At 48.6% G+C, this 15,992-nt stretch overlaps 1 protein-coding gene across 1 annotated transcript in view; it reads right to left on the bottom strand.

Annotated features, from left to right (window-relative positions):
* Nucleotides 1-5,570: 5,570 nt before the first annotated feature.
* The window catches only part of ZBTB40 (zinc finger and BTB domain containing 40), a 33,202-nt gene continuing 22,780 nt past the window's right edge, over nt 5,571-15,992 (bottom strand). The window contains 11 exon segments of the mRNA XM_054294438.1: nt 5,571-5,604; nt 5,606-5,736; nt 6,443-6,501; nt 6,504-6,551; nt 6,554-6,601; nt 6,604-6,642; nt 7,640-7,662; nt 8,047-8,110; nt 9,630-9,737; nt 10,689-10,714; nt 10,716-11,103. Coding sequence (XP_054150413.1) covers nt 5,571-5,604; nt 5,606-5,736; nt 6,443-6,501; nt 6,504-6,551; nt 6,554-6,601; nt 6,604-6,642; nt 7,640-7,662; nt 8,047-8,110; nt 9,630-9,737; nt 10,689-10,714; nt 10,716-11,103 — 968 coding nt within the window.

Below are 15,992 nucleotides of genomic sequence, written 5' to 3'. Positions count from 1 at the left end.
GCACCAGCACAGGGGCAAAGGCTGCCACCAGTTCACTCCCCAGACATGCCAAGCAGCTTGAGCTCCTTCACTCTTGTACTCTGGCAGATTTCCCACCTCTTGACTCGTGCTGGTAGTCGTTTCCTGCACAGTCTCCAGTTTGTCATTTACATGTCATGTGCTGCCATGGGTGAGCGGCTGTAGGCAACGACATGTCATGGCAGCAAGGTTTAGAGCAGGGGCAGCACAGAATGCCTTGTGACGTGCCAAAAGAGCTCCTAAAGCCCACAAACATCACTCAGGACTCTGCATGCCTCTAGTTCTGACCAGCAGCCCTCAGGATGAGGTTACATGTCTGACCAGCTCCCTCCTGTCCCCATGCAGCCAGCATTGCTTCTTCCCAGGCACAGAGGCGCTCAACTGTGCCCATGTGCTGGGCAATTCAGATCCTACTGCTCCTTCCTGCTCCTTCAGCCTCTGTCTCAGCAAGGGCTTTCTGTTTCCTTGCAGGTCACAGAAACCAGTGCTGTGGCCCAGTCCATGGGTGTCTCCCATTGTAGATGAGAGCTCTGTGCCATGACTTACAGCATCCATGGGTCTGCTATTACATGGACTAAGAACTACACTTTATCAAATTGGCTTAATATGATTAGAAGCCTGGGTAGATTTCCTACCTTGAGTGATCATAAACAGTGCAGGGAAAGAAGAGCAAGAGCTTCTGCTCCCAATAAAAGGAATTATTGTGTTAACACAGGAAATCAGCACTTGTGGTGACTTACTGAAGGGGGCCCCATGCAGCTGACACTACTGGAGGTTCAGGCACATAAACTGGAGAGGCAGCGGAACACCCACCAGCCAGCCTGCTCCTCCCCAGGACAGAAGGTACCGAGCCCATCTCCTGGGGACATGCTTCAGATCTCACTGTCTGCAGCAAACCACCAGAATTTGGGAAAGCGCCTCTGGCTGCTGAAGCAGCTCATGTCTGTGTTGTGAAAGGGCACTCAGGTTTGCTGAGCTGGATGGAGGCCACTGGAGACATCACTTCCCTTTTCCAGTGCTCAAATTAACTGGGGACATGCTGGCAGTCTGCCAGATCAATAATAGAATTTGCCAAGACATCAGCATCAGCTGGGGCTGCCGGGGCTTGTCCAAATCACAAGGAGGGTTTTCAGACCACTGGCATCCATTCTTCTCCTGCTCTTCCTCACAAGAGGCTTCAAGAAACATCCAAACTGCCTCTGTGCTCCCACCACTGCCATCCCTCACTTCTGAGCAAGCAACACATCTTTGCACCTGATTACAAGACAGGTTGGATTTCAAAATAATAAAACCTTGACCCCAAAACAAAGCCTAGAGCACCAAATTTGCATATACTGTGTTAAAATAGCACCGGGGGCCTATGAAATGACACTTTACATGGGAAATGTCAAGTGAGGGTTGCTCAGGGCCACTAGTGTACCCAGGGCACTCTGCCTTCTTCCAAAGGATCCCACAGCAACAGGACAGACACCGGGTCACAAATGGGAATTGTGTAGAAAACAGACATTTACTAATGGTCACAGGCTTAGTCCTGCAACCTAAATGCAAGGAAATTGTGCTGGTTTTGGCTGGGGTGGAGTTAACTCATAGTGGCTGATGTGGGGCTGTGTTTTGAATTTGTGCTGAACACAAGGTTGATAATATAGAGGTGCTTTTGTTATTGCTGAGTGGGGTTTACACAGGGCCAGGGCCTTTTCTGCTTTTCCTAAGGCCATGCTGGGGAAGAAGTTGGGGATGCAGGGGAGGCTGGGAGGAGGCACAGCCAGGACAGGTGACTCAAACTGACCAAAGGGGTATTTCAGACCACATGACATCATGCTCAGTATATAAAGCTGGAAGGAAGAAGGAGGAAGGAGGGGAGATTTGGAGTTACGGCGCTTGTCTTCCCAAGTTGCTGTTCCATGGGATGGGGCCTTGCTCTCCTGAAGGTGTTGAATACCTGCCTGCCCACGGGAAGCAGGGAATTAATTCTGTTTTTCTTTGCTTGTGTGTGTAGCTTTTGGTTTCCCTGTTGAGCTGTCTTTATCTCAACCCATAAGTTCTCCAGCTTTCGCCCTTCAAATTCTGTCTCCGATACCACTGGTGGGGGAGTGAGCGAGTGGCTGCAAGGGGTTTGGCTGCTGGCTGGGGTTAAACCAGGACAGAGATGCATAAATCATAGAATCATAGGATGGTTTGGGTTGGAAAGGACCTTAAAGCTCATCCAGTCCCACCCCCTGCCATGGCAGGGACACCTCCCACTGTCCCAGGCTGCTCCAGCCCTGTCCAGCCTGGCCTTGGGCACTGCCAGGGATCCAGGGGCAGCCACAGCTGCTCTGGGCACCCTGTGCCAGGGCCTGCCCACCCTCACAGGGAACAAGTCCTTCCTAATTTCCATTCTAAATCTACCTTCTTTCAGCTTAAAGTCATTCCCCTTTGTCCTGTCACTCCACCATTACCTGATCTCACATCCTCCATGGGATGTCACTTCCCAGTTTGTCACAGGCATTCTGCCATTTCCTCAAATGCATCTGGCAGCTGCAACAGGACACAGTGAAGGGCAGGATGGTCTCATGATCTAGCCTGACCTTAAAACAGATTCTCTGCTTCCTTGGAGGATGGCACCAAGGTCAAGAGGGGCACAGGACCCCCCCAAAACTCAACAGGTCACCCAGCACCCAGGACAAGACTTGAAAAAAATCATGTTTTCAAAAATGAAGGATTTTTCCTTCCAGAGAATTGCTTCACATGAAACTCCACAGCCACATCTCTCCTTCTCCATATTTTATTTTTACAGAGGAAAAAAAAAATCATAGTGTAACAAGAAATCACCAGCAATCAGTATCTCCAGTGTGGTACACACCAGACCAGGACATGTCCTGGGAAATTCATCTCCCTCCCAGGTAAAACATAGGTGTTGCTAACACTGCAATTTGCTCTGCTGTGCATATCTCATCCATCAAGAAGGAACTGGAGTGGGGGGATGTGAGTTATTATCTCCTCATAATAATATGGGAGATGCTCAATGGACTTTGTAAAGCTGCAAAGCTCTTGGGTGTGTGCTGCTGCCAGGACTCTGCTGAGGATACATCCACACAGGATCCTGCTGGGCAGGAAGGCAGGAGAGATGGCCCCAAACAGGACAGGTGAGCCTGAACCCCTCCTGATGTAACACCTACATTGTCCTCTTTTGGCTGTGGTAACACTCCAGCAACAAGGCCCAAAGGGCACAGCCAACAGGCCCCATGCTCATGCTCTGCCCTGTCTGAGCTGCCTCTGCCCTAGGACAGGACTAGAAATAAAGCAACTTCTCCTCAAGCCCTGCTGAACCTTTTTCCTCCCTCCACTGTTTTCCAGGAACAAAGAGAGATCAGATTCACTGTAGTGCTCCCTGCAGATATTCACTGCAGTGCTCCCTGCTCACACATAGAGGCCAGGACACCTGTAAAGCACTGTTTAACCCATTTCCCACGCCAGAGCACTCCCACAGCTTGTGCACGCTTTCCACAGCTCCCAGCCCCCACAAACTCAGAAAATGGGGAACAGCTTCCAACTTCACCAGCCTGTGGGACAAAATCCACTGCTTTCCTCCCAACACATCTGTTGTGAAACCACCAAGACACAAGTTGCTTGTTCTGTCATTATCCCCGTTGCTCATCCAAAGTGCTCTGCACAGTGCCCAGGCAGGCAAGAGATGCGCTCCAGTAGTTCACCCTCTGGCCCCTCTCCTCCTGGCCAAGGGGCATCCCAGGTTTTTCACCTCTTCACCTCAGTAACAGGTGCATTTCACTCTCTCCAGTGGTGGCCAAGCCCCAGTTTCAGGCTCTTTAAGCAGTGATATATTCAGGGTTTCGAGGTGACCTGTCTAGGGCTTGGAGTTTTCCTTCAGCCTGGCAGTAGCTCAAGATTTCTGCACAGGTGGCAGCCCAGGAGCTGGGGAAGGCCTGGGAAGGCTCAGAGGAGCTTCCACAAAGGCGCACCTGGGCACTAGCACTAATCCTCAAGGCCTTGAGCACCATCTCCTGGTCATTCATGGATTTAGTGGCAACTTAACCTCATTGCTTCCTCCATGTCACCATCCCCACAAGGCTTGGGGGGACCATACATGGCAGCCCTTCAAGACGTGCAACACTTCAGCAGGGTTACTTATAAGCTTGCTGCCACACACACAAAATGCCATGAGCTCCCCCAGCCCCTCTCCTGAGAGCTCTGCTGCTCTCCTCTTCCTTCAAGTTTTAACAGGAACAAACTCTCACACTGGCACAGCCACACTGGCACGCTCCTGTGCCACCATCTCTGCCTGGTGGCCCTGAGCAGCCGGTGCAAGATGCTTCTGGAAAGCTCCAATGTGTCCCCCTCTGGTGCTGCTGTGGCTCTGGGCAGCAGGATACAACAGGCAATGCTCACAGTGTGCTCCCAGGCTCCAGGATCCAGCAGGATCACCCCTCTGTGTGTAAATATCGCAGTGGCAGGCTCAACCTTTTGGCATGAGGAAAAGGAAGATAAATGCTACCAGTCCCCTCGGAGCCACAGGAACCCTGCATCTAATTGCCCTTCATAATGGATTCAGCAAGCCATTAATTATCAGATTATATTTTAGGAAGCTGCAGATAAAAAAGCTTTATGAAATTTAGTCTCAAAGGAACTGGTGTGCACAATGAAGCTGTTGCATTATGCCAGCACCAGAGAAGCAAACTTTACAGCAGGTACTGAGTGCATTCTACAAGGCAGTGCCCCATGTGCCAGGGGAAGGTCCATGTGCAGTCACAACAGCTATCCCACACTCCAACACCTCCATTAGTGCCATGCCACAAGGGACACTGGCACACAGGCACAGCTCCTTCCCTTTTTTCAGAATGTCCCTGGTGAATTAGAGACAGATCTTAGGGCTGTTTGCTCACAGAAAGGATGGATATGCCAAGACATGCCTGGGAGCCTCCTTCCTAATAGACCACAGCAAAAACATGGATGGGATTAGACCTGTGTGGCACAAGGTGCTGTCCAAATAGTGCTGAAGTAATTTAGCCCAACTCCCAGGAAGTCTCTACTGGAGAAGAGAGGCTCAAAGGTCAGCTCTTCAGCTCTGTTTTCTCTGGAGAAGTTCTCCAGCTGCACAGCAATACAGGTGAAAGAAGGAACAAAGCAGCCCTTACACCTTGCAGAAGATACCTGTGAGCTCATCACTGATTCAGCCATAAAAATCTCCAACCTAAATTCTCAGGACAGTTTTTTCTGGTTTCCCTTATCCATAAGCCCCAGCTTTGTCCTGTACCAGTCCTCTGCTCTCTGTTCACAGCAGTGGAGCATTGCACCTGATTCCCATCTTTTCCTCTGCTGCCTTATTTCTCATGTGTTGGAGGAGACGAGTGTTCTACCAGCGGCTGACTGCAGGGACACTTCTCAGGCAGTAAATGTCCATGAACCTCCCCTGTCCGTGGTTATGCTGTGCTTGCTGCATGCCTGGGACTGTTTTCCCAAAGAAGCCCCAAATCTCCCAAGTGAAGCAGCACACTGAGCTCCTGAACAAGCCTAGTGGATACCAGGTGCCAGGCACAGGCAACCTCCCGTGTCCCTCACTTGATTTCTTCACACATCAGAGTGACTGTTATCAAACAAATTCTCCACAGTCACCACCTCAGAGCCAGTTTGTCTCACTTGGGATTTGGGCAACGTCACAAGTTTGGCATCATCGAAAGAGTTTATGTGCTCTGCTGCTCCTTGCTCTGATGTCTGAGTCACCTGTGTGGAAGGAAGATGACCCAAGAGTCAGACATGTACAGCACCACTTTCCCCTGGACCCCTTTGCTGCTCACACCTTTCCCAGCCTCACACTACAGCCTCTGTAATTACAACAGGCATGAGACTAATAGGGAACATCAAACTACACACACCAATGATGCAAAAGAAGACAGGAGAGTAATTTAAATATTTCTCTCCACAAATTGCTATAATTTAGCTCCACAAGCAGTCGTAGACAGTAAACATTCTGTGATTATCCACTGGAGGAATGCCATCCCACGGAATCTTGCACACTGGACTCCCTCATCCAAGGAACTCTTCTTGAGTGATGGATGAGATATTGAAGAGGATGAGGATGGGTTCAAACCTAGCACTGGGCCTCCAATAAAACAGCTGCAGTGTCACAGGGCATCATCAAGGTGTTAATAACCTCTGAGTAACCATGCACTTCCACACACACTGCCAATCCTCCTCCTCAGCTCCTTAAAGTCATGACTGAGCAGCTTTCCCTCCAGCAAACCTGCTTCATGCCAGCACAGAAATCCCAGAGTACTGTGGGCTGGGGTTTGCATCACAGACCCCTCCAAGAATGGGAAATCATGGAGCAGAAGGGGCAACAGGGCCCACAGAGTGGATTTGGGAAGAATAAAAGTGTAGGAGAGAAGGATAGGTGAACAATGTGACACAGAACAATTCTTATATGCACAATCTGGGCAGTGGTGGCTTGGGAGGAGGTCACCTTGGGATGCTCAGTGCTGAGGTGCCCTCCAGCTTGCCCTGGGAGGGGAAGAGTTCACCCACGAAGGTGCTATCTTCTGTGTCAAGTGCTGGCTGGTGACGTGGCTCTGCAGGGCCCCAGGGAGCAGAAGGCCACGGAGCAGCACAAGCAGCACAATGGTTGGGAAGCTGTGGGAGAAGCACTGTCCGAGTCTGGCCTGGGACAACCAGGGCCAGCCTGAGAGCACAGGGAGCTGCAATGGCCAGGGCACACATGGCTGAAACCCAGGAGGAACTGGGTTTCAGTGTCCCTCCTCCTGGCTGCACCACTGGCCGTCAGTTTGCGGCTGCTTGGGTTCATTTTGGCTCCCTGCAGCCCCTGCATTAAGAAGCCCAGCTGGTTTACCTGCAACTGTAGCTGACCCTGCTCACAGGAATCCCTTCATCCTGTTCCCTCATACCATCCAGCACTGTTCCTTGCTGGCCTAGCTTGCCTCTCCTGATCCAGCTATTCCAAAATCATTACCCAACTCAGCGGTTCTCCACTTTCAGAGAGAGCTTTTTCTAGGTCTTCTTCCTCACTCTCTAGGCTGCTGTTGGCTGTCTCCTCCAATGTTTCCTGATTTATATTCTCTCCTGCTATCCCATGCTCTGCTGTGGGGACCCACCATTTGTCGTAGCCTGGTCTGCCAGTTCCCTCTGTCCTTACAGCTTGAAAACTTGCCAAAGCATGGAACTGGATGATTTTTGAAGTCCCTTCACACCCAAACCATTCTACAATTCTATGATTCAAAGGGTCCTTGACATGGTGTCCCCAAGCCCAGGTTTGTCTCTCATCTTTCTAGTGCTACACTCACTTTTTCTTCAGTCTCCCACTAGCTGTGTAGACAAACCCAGAGCTTGGGGTTCCATCCATCATCTCCTCATGCTGTTGTATCCTCACCTACACTTAGCTCTCTTCTCTACTGTAACAATCAAATCCATAACTTTCCATGATTCCAGTAGGTCCAAAAGCTTAACATGTCCCAGCCTCACCCAGTGTTTTTCCATTTCATCCTTACTTTCTGTTTCTTCACATTTTTTCCTTACCATGTCCCTCTTCACCCTCCCGTTTACATTTCAGACATCACCAAGAGGAACCATCACTGCTCAACAGGTAACCTGAGCAGTAGCAAAGGTGACACACCTGAGTGCCTGCACTTCACTGAACCTGAATGTGACCGTGGTCACAAGGGTTTGCAGGTGAAGAGATAGGCGAGAATGTTGATTCCATGATCAGAAGGCTTGATTTATTATTTTATTATCTATATATATTATTATAACTATACTAAAAAGAAATAGAAAAGAAAAGGCTTCTTCAGAAGCTGGCTAAGCTAAGAATAGAAAAGAATGATAACAAAGGTCTGTGTCCCGGCAGAGAGCAAGAGCAGCTCTGCCGTGGGTGGTCAGTAAATCCAAACATCCACCCGAGACCAATCACGGATCCACCTGTTGCATTCCACAGCAGCAGATAACCATTGTTTACACTTGAAACTTCTCAGCTGCAGCAGGAAAAATCCCAAGAAAGGATTTTAATGAAAAGATGTCTGTGACACCTGCAGGAGAGCCAGCATGGGTAACAGCTCCATGCATGACTCACACTCATGGAACTTCACATCTGCAAACAAAGCCAAGAATACAAAAACACGGTCTCAGGGTCTTTTACAAGAGACCTTCTAGACCACAGCTCTCTAGTATTTCATAACCACCACACCTGCACACAGGCATGAGGAGCATCCTCAGAGGAGCAGCCAGAGCAAGCGAGCTGCAAGATGCTGAGATGAGATGCTGAGCAAGATGCAAGAGCCAGAAGAGACTACTACAGTTCACAAGAATCTACTGTGACTTTCAGGAAAACAGGATGTGCAGCCTTGTGCTATTAGAGTTATAACTGCATCAGTCTCTTCTCCCACATAACAAGTGATGGGACAAGAGGAAATGGTCACAAATAGCACCAGGGGAGAATCAGACTCTGTGCTCTTCCACATTTTCATAAATTACTTGGACACAGGACTGGAAGGAATATGAGGCAAGTTCACAGAGGATACGAAACCGGGAAGAGCTGTTGCCTCCCTCAGAGGCAGGGAGGCCCTGCAGAGAGACCTCAGCAAAACAGAGGACTGGGCCATCACCAACCGTGTGAAGTTCAACAAGAGAAAGTGCCAGCCAGATTCTTTACTGGGGATGGGGCAGCCCTGCTCCTGTGGGTGGAGCAGGCAACAAGAGGCTGCAGAGCAGCTGCAGGAAGGGACCTGGGGTCCTGGTCAGTGGATCTGAGTCAGCAGTGCCCTGGCAGCCAGGAGGGCCACCCGTGTCCTGGGGGACATCAGGGAGAGCATGGCCAGCCCGGCAAGGGAGGGGACTGTGCTGCTGTGCCCTGCACTGGGGCAGCCTCACCTCGAGTGCTGGAGCAGATTTGGGCACCACAAAGTAAGAAAGATAACTATTAGAGTGTGTCCAAAGGAGGGCCATGGCAATGGTGGAGGGCCTTGAGCAGAAGCTGTGTAAGGAGCTGCTGAGGGCACTTTGTTCAGCCTGGAGAAGACTGAGGTCAGACCTCATCACATCTACCACTTCCTCACGAATGGAAGAGTAGGGGCAGATACTGATCTCTTCTCTGTGGTGACCAGTGACAGAACTTGAGGGAATGGCCTGAAGCTGTGTCAGGGGAGATTTAGGTTGGATATCAGGAAATAGTCTTTTCACCCAGAAAGTAGTCGGGCACTGGAACAGGCTCCCCAAAGAAGTGGTTCCAGCACCAAACCTGGCAGTGATCAAGAAGCATTTGGAAAATACCCTTAGACACTCTTGGAGATGGTGCTGAGCAGGGCTAGGAAACTGGACCCAATGATCCTTGTGGGTCCCTTCCAACTCAGTATATTCTGTGGTCAGGGAAAATTTCTTCATGAAAAGCATGGTCTGGCATTGGAACAAACTGCCCAGGGCAATGGTGGAGTCACCATCCCTGGAAGCATTCAAAAATGTGTGGATGTGGCACTTGGGGACAGGGTTTGCTAGTGAACATGGCAGTGTTGGGTTAATGGTTGGACTAGATCCTGGAGAGCTTTTTCAACCTAAATGATTCTGTGATTCTCTCTCTCCAAGCAGTCACTATATCACTTACAATGGGTTCTTACCTGTGTGCTCTGCCTTGATGTGCTTTTGGTGAGCAGCAGTGCTGGTGAAGGTTTTGTCACAGCAGCTGCACCGCAGGGAGGAGAACTTGGAGGAGCAGTGATTCTGAGCTGCAAAGACATCAGAGGGGTGGGTCCTGTTGTGATAACATAGTCCTGACAACTGCTGCAACAACAAGGATCAAATCATGGTTACCATCCAAAGCTGTTGGCTTTAAACCGAAAGAAAGCAGGTTTAGATGGGATACTGGGAAGGAATTCTTCCCTGGGATGGTGGTGAGGCCCTGGCACAGGGTGCCCAGAGAACCTGTGACTGCCCCACCCCTGGAAGTGTCCAAGACCAGGCTGGATGGGGCTTGGAGCAACCTGGGCTAGTGGACGGTGTCCCTGCCCATGGCAGGGAGTGGAAAAAGATGAGCTTTAAGGTCCTTTCCAACCCAACTCCTCTGACATTCTATGATTCTGTTGCAGGGACAGAATGACAGTCAGAAGCCATGTAGAAAACAACAGAACAGGGGAGTTGTGCTCAGCAGGTACAAGACCGGCTTGTCGTCCCACTGGACAAGCACTGACACCTCACTCTGTTTCTCCATTGTCCCTGATGAGCTGAATACAGCTGAATCCCTGATCCTTGTCTCATTCACTGCAGATCTCCTTTTGGTGTGAATTCTTATTCCCTTGCAGCAATGTGGAGGTCTGCCACAACATTGTGAGCTGCCCCAGGAAGGGCAAAGAGATTTGGTTCCTCACACGCATCCTGCTAAAGCAGCCAGGAACTAGAACAGCTCGGTTATTTTTGGAGACTTTCAAATTTGCCAGTAGCCCTACTTTTCCTTGATGAGCTATGTGGAAAACCAATTAGGGAAGAACTAATCAGAAAGTGGTTGTGCTCAGTGGGGCAGGAAAAATAAGCTGAGCTGTGTTTCTCACATATGGAGCACATGTTTCTCACACGCTTCTCTCACTAAGAGCTGAAGGGAAGAAGAGGACAACATTTCAGACTATTACTTTACTACATTGTCCAAACTTCCATCTAAACACCCATGCTCCCAGCAACCCTACCTGAGGCATGAGCAAACTCTCTTCCAGATGTCACATGCCATGGGGAGCCTCTTCTTCTTTTTCTTCTTGGCCATCCCCACCATCCTGTAGACCTCCAGCTGATGCTTCTCCAGCTCATTCTTTGTCGACTTGACCTGGCCACACTCTTTATGCTAGATCTGCTTTTCTCTCACGACCTGACAGCATTTCATGTGCACGTTCAGGTGGCAGTAGAAGTGAAAGACCTTATCACAGGCTTTGCAACAGGCTTTGCAGACAAAACTCTCCTTGGAAGAAGCTTTGTCTTGGGATTCCTTTGCTTCTTTGGCACCGGCACCTCCTGCCTTGTACTTATCTTTGTCCAGAACTACAAATTGGGATTCACTGTTCACCTTCCACCTCCCAGGTTTCTGCCCTCTTCCCTCAATCAAGAGACCTATGCAATTACTGTTTTGGTGCTGACCAGTAGGACTGAGTATCTGCCCCTCAGTCTCCCATCTCCCGAATGCTCCTACATAGTTTTCCCTGCTCAGATGCAGCAGACACACATCAGACATGCTGTCCCATCACAATGGTGACACACAGCTCTGCCCAGAAGTGGTTCTGGCCATGCATGGTTAGAAACATAAAGACTGATCCTTGAATTTCTCCACCACACATGCAAGGGTCTGCATGAGATGCCAAGAACCAGGGCCAGATTCTCCTAAAAGCTTGTTTCTCAAACTCTTGCTTCCAAGCATTTGTCTCCTGCTCAGAAACTTGAAGTTACAGCCATGTTTGCAGACCTGAACCTCAGGTATACTAGGATACTACCAAAATCTGCCACTAAGAGTGGATATCCAGCCCTTAATTACAAGAAATCTCAGAAACACTTCACAAACACAGACCCTTTGAAAAGGAACAGATAATCTTGCTATGACCCTTTTGAGTCCTCTGCTCAGGGCCCTGAGGTTTTTAAACCACTCATTATGTTAATTTCTTAGAAAGCACAAATGCCTTCCCGAGTCCCTCTAACACCATCACCTCAAAAAGCACAAGCTGGAAAATTCACCCAGGATCTCAATCTACTGAAAAGACCCACAGGAAATCTATGTATGGGAGAAATCAAAATACAAACGGAAACATTCGTCTTCTTTACTCTAATGAGAACCCAGAACTGTGTCGCCGTGGAAACTGGCACAGACTTCTCCTTTTGCCACTGTACAGGAAAACTCATCCCTGACTTGAAAAACTTCATCTTTGCCTTCCTCACTGTGGGAATAGCTCAGCACAGTGTCCCCTCGCACAGCACCACTGCCCCAGATTTCCAACCAAATAAAGACCAGACGACATATATCAATGGCCCTGGAAATCTTAAGACACCAAGTGGTGATCCATAATCTGCAAACACATCAAGGGAGAACAGCAGACTGGAAAACTGGTTTCCAGTCTGTCCTGTTCTATCAAAGTCACTTTGACTCGTGACCTCTAAGATTTCTTTCCACATCCCTTCAACCAATCCTGTCAGTTTTTCTGACCTAAGTGAAGAATGATTTTTCAATCTACCAGTGAGATGGCAAATGTCTTTTTATTTAAACAAAACCATGTAGAGCAAAAGCCTTTTTTATAGAGCTCTTGACACATTTCTGATATTTGAGAGTAAGACCAATCTTGACAAATATGATGTCCTAAATGACTGTAGAGAGCCCTGGAAAGCAGAAGGCTGGGGAGGAAGTTATGGAGCTGGCTGAAAGAGCCAAACCCTGCCCTTGCATGCACCAGCTGCCAAGAATGACAGTGCTCTGACTACAGCAGGGTTCAAAGGAGAAGCCAAGAGATTCCATGTTGTACCTCCACCAAAGAAAGCAATACTTGCAGTGCTGAGCATGGTTGGAGATGGATGCAGTTTCTTCCACAGGGATGCTCTGTGCCTTCCAAGTGCTTTGGTTCACCTAACTTAATTACTAGAATTTTTTGAGGTTTTTTGCAGTAGAGAGGCAAAACCTGTTGTTTTCCTGTGGATGTGCAAACAGAATGGATCTCCCATGCAGCACATACATCCCCAGAAATGTAAGGTCTCCTCAGTTTTATAATAGGAAACTCACACCTCCCTGACATGAGGCCTGCAGTTATCACCCATATCTCATGCCAAAAGCTACAAGGTCCATAAAGTCACTTGCAATATGTGGGCCTGGTAAGCAGTGATGTCAGAGCTGAGTAGACTGGCCTGGCCTCAAAATTAAGATATGGAAATTCAGTGCAAAGATCTGTAGGATGCCAGCAAGAAGCTGGTATCTGACAATCCTCCTCTGGACACTTCACCTAGAATAGATGTTTTTGCCAAGCAAATAACATTTTCCATGGCTTTTGTTTTTGATGATGCTTCTTGCTTGATTTCATCTCAACCTTGGCTTGAAGCCCTGAAAAGCCACTCAGTGGCAGCAGTCTGCTCTCTTTGATATTGCTGCCAGAGAGGCAGCAGCTGCCAGAGCAGCCACACTGACTCCCCAGGCCCCTCTGCTACACACGCCGAGGTGTCCAGGAGTTCACTCAGGCTGCACATTCACAGACACATGAATTGTTGGCTCATCTGCTCCAGAGTCATCAGGGCATCAGCCCTGGCCCACCCCACGGACACAAGAGTCAGGGGGAGTGGGACAAGTGCCTGCAGCATCCGAAGGTGACAGAATCAATGGCAGATAAGAAAGAATCACCCTTTCTCTAGAAATCAAAGCCATGACCAGGTGAAAATGCCAGCTGGATTGGTGGCAGCTCTTGCTACAGCTATAAGAGATAATGTAGATCTGAACTGGTGTCGGATTTTCGGCTGTTTAGATGGTCCGGGAAGGCCCGAGATGGCCTTGGGCAGCCCGCGCTCCAAAGGACGAGAAGGGACTTCAGATCTTTTCTCGGTCTCGGTGTTTATTAAATGCTTATCTAAAAGATTTTCTCTGGGCCTGACAGAGTTCTGCTCAGCAGTCAGCCATGGGCACACACTGAGAGCCCCTGGGGCGGCCACTTATCTTTATACTCGGAGTTACGTATACAATATTTATCATTTTTCTCCAATACCTTTCACCCTTATTGACAAGTGTACATTCAGTAAGAACCAATCTCAAACTGCCAACATCACCACAGAAGATGGAGGCCAAGAAGAAGAAGAAGAAGAAGGAGAAGGGCACGCCCCAATTCCTCCATCTTACTTCTCTAGACCCCCCTGTACAGAAATCTTAAACCCTTTATCTCACACTCCAATTAACTTATCCCTTCACCGTTCACCCCAGTGAAATCCTCCTATCCTCATACTGATGTCGTCTCTCGTGTGGGATCAAAGTCCAGCCACCAGACATTTCTGGCAACATTCCAGGACTCCCGAGCCCCCCAGAGGTGGTCTTGGTCACCCTGCACCTCAGCCCTGAGAGGCTGAGATCCCACAAACTGGGAGTGAATATTGGATTTGCAGCATAGGACCTCTCTCAGGAGACCACTGAGGCAAGGAATGGGAGTGGAGCATGTGCTGTCATCCTCCAGGCCCTACTACATCAGTCATCATGTGTTGAATATAGGTAAAACCTTATAAAATAAGGGCTTTGTTACCCTTGTAGAATCATGGCTCAGGCCTGCTACTTTGGCTATGCAGAAGGGGGCTGTGGGAAAGTGACTCAGCTGAATTGGAGGTAGAAAAACAAGCATATAACCATTATGTGCTCACATTGTGGTTTATGGTGGTTGGTTGAATTATATTTGTTATACTTCAATGGAACGTAACTGATAATGTCCTAACTGCTTAAAAAGGCCTGATTTTTGCAATGAAGCAGCTCTCCTTTGCACCTGCCTGAGGACTGTGCACCATGCTGCTTGTATAATCGAGATCCTTGGTTTCTTCTACCTGTGCCCTGCTCCCAGTCACCCACTCCCACCTTCCACCCCAGCAGCATTTCCTCACTGCTCAAGACCATAGGCAGGCCAACAAGCCCAGGGTTCAGAGGCTGACCTGCCCCCTGCACATGGGGGACAGGCTTTGCCTGCCCCTGCCACATATGAAATGATGGCAAGTGTCAAAGCCATGAGGCTTGTGTTCATTCATAAAGACCAACAGCCTTGACCCAAATTTGCATATGAAGTAATCAAACCTTCTATCCCTACAAAACCCCGACATATTAACAGCAAACTGCTTTTCCTGTAACTCCCCAGCAATCTGATGGTATTTCCACACTGCTTGTCAGCTAAGCAGCTCTGGCACCGTAAGAAAATAGGAATGGATTGGGCCTGTACTTGGCTAAAAACCACACTCAGCACATCCCAGAAAACTCTGCAGTCCAAATAATCTCAATATGCTGGGAAACAGATGAAAATATATGTAAGCAAACAGAATAAGCAAGTCACATTTGCATCCTTTCCAGGAGAATTCACACCTGCAATTACCTTCATGACCCTCTGGTATCCTTGTCATTAAAGCATCAAATTCAGTTAAGCATTTTCTTTCAAATGATGGATGCAAAGTTACAATTTAACTCAGTTGGAAAGCCTCAAACAGCACAGGGCAGGACTCACATGTGGTTATTGCTCTGCATTTGTTCTGGAGTTAACAAATTGCTATCTGCATGTGTATTGTCCACAATTTTGCCAAACTAGTATAGCAGGTAACATTGTCCTACTGCTGTCAGACCCTCACAGGGAGGTATTTATCTGTAAAGTGCATACAGAGCAAGACTAAATTAAAACATTCTAAGAAAATTAACTCAGAAAATAGTCTGGGACTACAAACTGCATTGTTATGGTCATCTTTGCACTAGACCAGTGTGCTCTGTCATGACCTTTCCTCCACACATCTAATCTGAATCTGCCTTCTGTCAGCTTAAGGCCATTTGGCCTGGTCTTGTCACTGCTTGCCCCTACAAAAAGTCCCTCTCCAGCCTTCCTGTAGGCCTTCATTTTAATAAAACACCCAATAAAATATCTGGCACACTCTCACTTCAGCAAACGGGCACTTCCAACTTTGGACGGCTTCCCAACTTAAGCAAAGACCCTTGATCTCAGGGCACATTGGGACCTGCCCACCCTTTGAGCGTCAAATCATGCCTGCTATGAGAACATCCCATCATACCTCTTTCACTGCTTCCCTGAGCCCAGCCTACCCCAAAGCCAAGCCCTTCAGGTCTTCTCTTTGCTGGATGGCTTGGAGATCAGCTTGCCATGCCACAGGATGATCTCAAGGCTGTGTTCTCACTGATAGCCACTGAAGATGAAAATAAAAAACAAAGGTATTAAGAACACAAACCCAAGAAGAACCTGAAGCTGAGCTGTTAACAGAAGTGACTTCTTCATGGCACAGAAAACACCCAA

The sequence above is a fragment of the Melozone crissalis genome, unplaced genomic scaffold (assembly GCF_028551555.1).
Source record: "Melozone crissalis strain CALT ecotype California unplaced genomic scaffold, PUWL_Pcris_2 ptg000251l_1, whole genome shotgun sequence".
Classification (NCBI taxonomy): Eukaryota; Metazoa; Chordata; class Aves; order Passeriformes; family Passerellidae; genus Melozone; species Melozone crissalis.
This window is presented reverse-complemented; position numbering and strand designations above follow the sequence as displayed.